The sequence below is a fragment of the Sinocyclocheilus grahami genome, unplaced genomic scaffold (assembly GCF_001515645.1).
Source record: "Sinocyclocheilus grahami isolate Dianchi unplaced genomic scaffold, SAMN03320097.WGS_v1.1 scaffold201.1, whole genome shotgun sequence".
NCBI lineage: Eukaryota > Metazoa > Chordata > Actinopteri > Cypriniformes > Cyprinidae > Sinocyclocheilus > Sinocyclocheilus grahami.
The window spans coordinates 811,702-819,667 of NW_015505380.1; the positions used below are offsets into that span (position 1 = coordinate 811,702).

Here is a 7,966-nt window from a genome sequence, read left to right on the forward strand (position 1 = left end):
TGAGAGAGAGAGTGTGTGTGTGTGTGTGTGTGTGTGTGTGTGTGTGTGAGAGAGAGAGTGTGTGTGTGTGTGTGTATACTCACCCTCCTCCTCCGGAGAGGGGCAGATCTCACACGGGTCGCCCCATCCCTGACCCGGCATCACGCTGCAGCAGCAGGAGTCTTTAGTTGTGTTGAAGGGCTTCGGAGCCTGACAGCGTCCGTTCTCGAACTTAGTGTAACAATAATTCACACGAATATCTGACGACAACAAACACACATTGATTTCTTGTGTAAAGCTGCCAAAGTATTCTTAGATTCATTAAAGTAGAAGAATTTAGGAAGAATAATTTGGGAAGAATCAATTCAGAAAAGTAATTTGGGTAGAGTCAATTGAGAAGAATCATTTGAGAACTATTTAAGAAAGAATAAAGTTCAATCTTTCTAAAATGGAAACAAGGTGACTTGTTGAAAATAACTAAACATATAAAAACAAACTTGGCATTAGGAAATGACTTTCAATAAAGATATAAACATGAGGTTCACAGATGTAGATGATTCTTTCTCAAATGATTCTTCCCAAATGACTTTTTCTCCAATGATTCTGCTCAAGTCACAAGGTGCCTAAACATGATAGAGCCCGTTTAGATAGCAGAGTAAGTGTGTGTGCGTGTGTTTGTGTGTGAGAGTGTGTGTGTCTATGTGTGTGTGTGTGCGTGCGTGTGTGAGTTTGCAGATGCCTTTACACCCTCTAAACACACACACACACACACTGTCCTGTCCATGGAGTCAGACTGGAAAGTGTAAGCAAGTGAAAGACAACAAATGCACAAGCAGCCTTGTGTTCTGTTTCCTTCCTACATCTCGAGGAACAAATCATTCACTCATTAAACATGACGAGATTCCTGACTGATGACCTGCAGCATCACGGAATTGTGGGATATATATCTGCGATAACTCACCCATACATCTCTTTCCGGTCGAGGACAGCTGGAATCCCTCCGGACACTCGCACCTGAAGCTGCCTGGCGTGTTCACACACTTGCCAAAGATGCAGATCTCTGCCGTCTGAGAGCATTCGTCGATATCTGAGCAAACACAAACATGGATGAAGCGGTTTGAACCAGGGCTCTGAACCGGTTCAAGGAACGAAAACAAAAAACGGAAACGAATGAAAGCTTCTGTGAACGGAGAAAACAGAATAAAACTGTAGGCTTACATAAAAATTAATAGACTATATTGGCCTATACATTAAATATATTTCACTTAAATCATTGACAGATTAACAAAACGAAAGAAAAAAAAAATCGCTGATTTCGGTTCATTGCGATGCGATCCAAAGTTCACGGAAAGGAAAACGAGACGGCAGAAAGCAGTTTTATTTATTTTGCAAAAGCTCGACAGTTTTTAATGATGTTTTGCTTCTATCTGTATAACCAACCAGCGTTTATATGACCATATCGTGCCGACACCGACACAACATATTTTGCGACATTGCAGCCTGTTCATTATTCAAATAAAATACAGTTAAAGAAACATATAAAAAGTTGCACTGCTCTGTTGTGTTCACATAGCCGATGTGAAGGAGTGAAGTACAAAGTCTAGGCTATAACATAATAATATTTTAGCATCCAGATACGTCACGAATATGGAAGCATTTGGTTTCACCTGAAATAAATTTGCTTTTGTTTTATAGCCTTAACTTTAGAGGAATTGTTGTGGAGAGAAGGAAACTAATAACTGTGTTTAGATATGTATACGTACTGTATATATATATATATATCTATGGTGTCTGTTATTTCTGAATGTAATAATAAAATGCGACGTGAGCCTACGCAACTTGTTTTTTTTTAATGTCTTTTATGTCTATTAAAATACTTTAATGTCTTTAAAGCGTTAACAGATTTTTCTTTCTTTTGTTTAGTAGCCTAATCTAGAAAATCTACAAAAGATGCTGTGTAGCTGTGACTCAGCGCAGCGGGTTAAGATAACAGATCTCTTCCTGTTGTTTTTCTTTTTTGAGTAAAGAAAATGCTGTACTTTATTATTATTATAGGCAAAGAAAAGGTTTAAAAATAACGTTATTAACTGGTATTTTTTCTAGGCAAACCGGTTTCGGAACGATAATAATACAGAGGAACACAAATGTTAAAATATCGATTCTGCTCGGAGTGAACCGACTGAATTTAATTTTTTCGTTTTCAAGCCCTGGTTATAAAGCGGAGAGTTCCGGTGCTTGGCTCTGATTGGCTGAGCCGCGTTCGAAGCTGTTGTGAATGACGCTACAAAGTAACACACACCTTTGTTTACGTTTGTGTGTTGCTCGGCAACCACTTTGTAGCAACCACAACTGTTTCTGAGGCGCTACATTGTTTGGTGGAAGAATACTGTGTTTATTAATATCATTACACTTTATTTGCTCTGTTTAATTTTGTGAAACCTTACTACGTATATGGAATAACCGTTTTATAAAAGCAGTAACCCCCGTGAAGCCGTGGTTTACAGTGAATTTATAACCGCTTTGCTTCGTGCCTAACAACGCCCCTTAGCTGTTATAAATTCACTGCTTCTTGGGGCTTATTGCTTTATTTGAACACACTCGCTGTGAGCACTAGCACTAGTGACCATCGTCCCGAGCCTCACTGACCTTCACACCTGTCGTTCTGCAGGAAGTATCCAGGAGGACAGATGCACCTGTAGGAGCCGTCCAGATTCTGGCACGTTCCCGGGCCGCAGGTGCCGGGGCTGATCAAACACTCGTTGATGTCTGAGCAGAAGAGACGTGATAATAAATACACAAACATGCATGCATTGGAGGTCCAGCAGAGCAGCTTCAGGACTCACCGACGCACATCCAGCCATCAGGAGAGAGTTTATACCCGTCTAGACACACGCACACAAACGAGCCCACCGAGTTGATGCAGTTTCCGTTCCGACACAAGCCCCGGAGCGACGTGCACTCGTCTGTGTCTGAACAACGCAAACAAATCACAGCCGTTAAAGGATAAGTTCACTTCCAGATTAAAAATGTCCTGATAATATAATCAACCCCTGTGTCATCCAAGATGTTCATGTCTTTGTTTCTTCGGTCGCAAAGACATTACGTTTTTTTGAGGAAAACATTCCAGGACTTTTCTCCATATAGTGCACTTCAATGGTGGCCAACGATTTGAACGTCAAAATGCAGTTTCAAAGAGCTCTACACGATCCCAGCCGAGGAATAAGGGTCTTATCTAGCAAAACAATCACTCATTTTCTGAAAAAAAATTATATTTATACACTTTTTAACCGCAAATGCTCAGCTAGCGTTAGCTCTGCAACGCGCATGCGCGACGTAGGCGGAAGCACCGACCCAGTGTTTACAAAGCCAACATGCAAAAAAAAGTCAATGCCCTTTACAAAAAAAGGTAAAACAATGATGTTGAAGGATTTTAAAGTTGGAGGAGAAAATGAGATGGAGTTTTTAACCAAAGCACAAAGACAAAGAACTAACCGCGCGTGACCTTTCTAACAGGATTATGTAATGTGCGACAACGCGCATAGCAGAGCTAGAGCAAGCCGAGCATTTGTGGTTGAGAGAAAGAAAGAAATATTAATTTAAAAAGAAATGACTGATCGTTTCGCTAGATAAGACCCTTATTCCTCGGCTGGGATCGTTTAGAGTCATTTGAAGCTGTATTTTGGACTTTCAAATCATAGGCCACCATGGAAGTCCACTATATGGAGAAAAGTTTTTGAATGTTTTCCTCAAACTTAATTTCTTTGTGACTGAAGAAAGAAAGATATGAACATCTTGGATGACATGGAGGTCAGTGAACTTATCCACAAACACATGTCTGTCTGCTGTGGAATTAATAAATATTCTACACTTATTTATACATTTTATATAACAGCTACATGCTTCAAGTCAACAGGAAAGCAATAATGATGGTTAAAAACAATATCATCATTAAAACACCACTTGTTAACACTTGTGTGTGTGTACCGATGCAGTCGTTGTTGTGTGACAGCTGGAATCCTGAGTAACACAGGCAGTTGTAGGAGCCCACAGTGTTCTTGCAGGTTCCATTTCCACACGGCTGACGCTCGCACTCGTCCACATCTGAACACAGACCACAGGCGGTCGGTTAGTTATGAACACAGACCACAGACGGTCAGTTAGTTATGAACACGGATGGTCAGTTAGTTAGTAATTAACACAGACGGACAGTTATTTATGAACATAAACCATCAGTTAGTTATGAACATAGACCACAGACGATTAGTTGGTTATGAACACGTGTAGTTGGTTAATCATGAACACAGACAGTTAGTTAGTTAGTTATGAACAGACCCCAGAAGGTTAGTTAGTTATCTACATGAGGATGTACCACATATGAGCAGACAGACAGACAGACAGATGGGTGTGTGAGGCTGATCTCTCACCGATACACAGGTCTGGCGTGGATTTGAAGCCGTTGGGGCAGATGCAGCGGTAACTACCCACCATGTCAATACACTGACCAGGACTGCAGATGTTTGGATTCTCAGCACACTCATTACGATCTGAGAGGAAGAGTCAAACATCATCATCATCATCATCATCATCACACACACTATGAGCAATATGAGATATTTCCATTACACACACACTCACCGACACACTGCTGGGTGGGAGTTTGCCGGTATCCAGGTCTACACTCGCAGCGGAAACTTCCAGGAACGTTCAGACAGACGGCGTTCTGCTGACACACCGGCCCGTTCTGACACTCGTCAATATCTGCACACACATCATTCACAGAGCGCTGAGAGTGAATCATCTTATTTCATTCGCACAGATTGTCACAGATCCTGTAACATTTTTTGTTTGTTATTGCAGATTTTACTCTCCAGAGGGGCGTAACATGGACTCTTATTTGATAAAATACAGTCGTATCAAAGCATTTCGGGGATATGTTTCACTATATTATAGTGTTTGTTTATTATTTATTGAAATAAAACCATGAAATGTCATGATTTAAGGTTTTAAATTCCTAACAGACATTTTATTTTCATAACAGGCTGACAGAGATATATGCAAACATATGATAATCTAAAATAAACAGGTATAATATTTAGAGCTCTTACCCTCACAGATCAGCAACTTGTCATTATAGACAAAACCCATCGGACATTCACAGCGGAAACTGCCGATCATGTTGATACACACGCCGTTCTCACACACACCGGGAATCTCACGGCACTCGTCGATGTCTGCGGTTCTCACACACACACACACACACACACACACACACACACACACAGAGGATGGATGTGAAGTCTCGCAGACACAGAACTGTGTTTGAATGTCTTTGAGTGTGTCTGTGCATTTACCAATGACTTGACCGGTGTAAATGTCAATGAAATATCCAGGTATCTCACTTCCACACAGCACAGCGAACTCATCTGCAGTAGAGAACAGCGTTACTGTCATGACTGTGTCTTTGTCTGATTTTTTTTAATCGATTTAAGGCTTTTAAAGACCTTTTTTAACGATTAATCGTGATTAAAATTCAAATAAAAGTTTTGTTTACATACAGTATGCGTGTACTGCGTATATTTATTATGTATATATAAATACACACACATGCATGTATATATTTCAGAAAAATATGCTTATATATCAAATATATTTTTTATATAATATAAATTATATGAACGTAAATATATACATGTAAATACATGTACATATTTTCAAAATATATGCTGTATGTGTGTTTATATATACATAATAAACATACACAGTACACACATATTATGTAAACAAAAACTTTTTTGAAAATTTTGAATGTGATTAATCGTTTGACAGCACTTATTAAAATATATATTTAAAATTATATATATGTATATACACACACACACACACACACACATAAATATATATATATATATATATATATATATATATATATACACACACACACATAAATATATATATATATATATACACACACACACATACACATATATACATATATATGCAATAGCACCATGTTTTTAGTTTGAAACACACAGCTCTCATATTTAATCAAATCATAGCCTTTTAAAGTTAATCATCACATTAACCCATAGTAAAATTCCTCCTCAGATGAATGGCTTGTTGTACTCCTCGTGTGCTTCAGATGAAAGCTCGTGCTAAATGAATGAATGTTAGTGTGTGTCTCACTGGTGCTGGGGACGGGACACTTCTCGCAGGGTTTATTCCAGGCCCGGCCGATGTTGTATGAGCAGCAGCAGAACTTCTTGGTCATGTTGAAGGCCAGCTCTCCATCACATGTGGCATTATCAGAGTAGTAGTTCCTGTAGCACAAGCTCTTCCTCATGTCTGAACACACAGCACAACAAACGCGTCACAGTCTGCGCTGAAGGAAACCGCTGGCGTGATGCGTGTAGCGTGACTCACCCATGCAGTTGTTTCCTCCGTTGATCTGCATGTACTCCGAAGGGCAGATGCAGGTGTAGTTCCCAATGGTGTTGTAACACTGACCCGGACCACAGATGCCGGGACGCTCACACTCATCCACATCTACACACACACAATGAATCAATATTTTAAGGCAGTGGCTATTTGCACTAAGTGTAAATAGTATATTTTCTTAGCGATAGATGCTATTTACACTAAGTGCAAATAGCAATGGATTCTATTCACACTAAGTGCAAATAACAATGGATTCTATTTACACTAAGTGCAAATTGCTATATATTCTATTCACACTAAGTGCAAATAGCAATGGATTCTATTCACACTAAGTGCAAATAACAATGGATTCTATTCACACTAAGTGCAAATAGCAATGGATTCTATTCACACTAAGTGCAAATTGCTATATATTCTATTTACACTATACTAAAATTGCAAGATTTTCTGCTATTTGTACTACTTGCTGCAACAAGTGGTAATTATCTGCACCTCAGTATTGTAGTACATTATAAAATAGTATGCAATAATAACTTATTGAGTGTAAATTATCATTTTAATTTAAACATCAGCTCCAGTGGCACAGATGGATAAGCACGTGTCATCGACTTTTTGATGCGATCGACCCGGGTTCGATCCTGCCTTTTGCCGAGCTTTTTTTCCCTCCCTTTTCAAATCTCATATTAGCAATGGGTCCTATTTACACTAAGTGAAAATAGCAGTATTTTTAGCAATATGATATTTACACTAAGTGCAAATACCTAGTTACACTATGTTAAAATAGCAGGATTTCTACTATCAAGTATACTACTTGTTGCAAATAGTGGTAATTATCTGCACTTCAGTATGCAATAATAACGTATTGAGTGTAAATTATCATTTTAATTTAAATTATTAAATGGATGCAAAGCCCTCCCTACCCATAACCGAACCCGATAATTTATTTTAAACTTTTTGATTATTTCATTCATTTTTATTGACAATTTCTGATGTGATATGAGATTTGAAAAGGGAGAGAAAAAGGCCTCTGCCAACAAGGCGTGATATTTGCACTTATAGTAAATAGACACTCTGATATTTTAATTCAAATGCATTTTAAACTGACTCACACTTTTGTTGATTCATACTAATTTTTTTATAATGATGCTGGAAAAACAGTGTACAGAGTGTGAAGCACTACAGAAATAAAGCTGACTTCATGAGAGCGACAGAGAGTGTGTGAAAGAGGAAGTTGTACTGACCTTCACAGATCCTGGTCTCTTCACTGAGTGAAAAACCTTTCGGACATTCACAGTGGAAACTGCCAAACGTGTTGATGCAGTTTCCTCCCTGACACAGACCAGGCAGCTCCTGACACTCGTTGATATCTGACACACAGACAGAGAGCTCAGCATGCAGCACTGGAGGACGTGTGTTTGTGAGTGTGTGTGTGTGTGTGTGTGTGTGAGAGAGTGAGTGAGTGAGTGAGTGAGTGTGTGTGTGTGTGTGTGTGAGTGAGTGTGTGTGTGAGTGTGAGTGTGTGTGTGTGTGTGAGTGAGTGAGTGAGTGAGTG

At 39.2% G+C, this 7,966-nt stretch overlaps 1 protein-coding gene across 1 annotated transcript in view; it reads right to left on the reverse strand.

Annotated features, from left to right (window-relative positions):
- fbn1 (fibrillin 1) overlaps nucleotides 1–7,966 on the reverse strand; it is an 88,826-nt gene that overhangs the window by 23,593 nt on the left and 57,267 nt on the right. The window contains exons 36-47 of the mRNA XM_016285771.1: nucleotides 7,656–7,781; nucleotides 6,400–6,522; nucleotides 6,163–6,321; nucleotides 5,331–5,402; nucleotides 5,085–5,210; nucleotides 4,615–4,737; nucleotides 4,404–4,523; nucleotides 3,964–4,080; nucleotides 2,823–2,948; nucleotides 2,626–2,745; nucleotides 941–1,066; nucleotides 42–239 (exon numbers count right to left, since the gene is read on the reverse strand). Coding sequence (XP_016141257.1) covers nucleotides 42–239; nucleotides 941–1,066; nucleotides 2,626–2,745; nucleotides 2,823–2,948; nucleotides 3,964–4,080; nucleotides 4,404–4,523; nucleotides 4,615–4,737; nucleotides 5,085–5,210; nucleotides 5,331–5,402; nucleotides 6,163–6,321; nucleotides 6,400–6,522; nucleotides 7,656–7,781 — 1,536 coding nt within the window. The remainder of the gene's footprint in view (nucleotides 1–41; nucleotides 240–940; nucleotides 1,067–2,625; nucleotides 2,746–2,822; nucleotides 2,949–3,963; nucleotides 4,081–4,403; nucleotides 4,524–4,614; nucleotides 4,738–5,084; nucleotides 5,211–5,330; nucleotides 5,403–6,162; nucleotides 6,322–6,399; nucleotides 6,523–7,655; nucleotides 7,782–7,966) is intronic.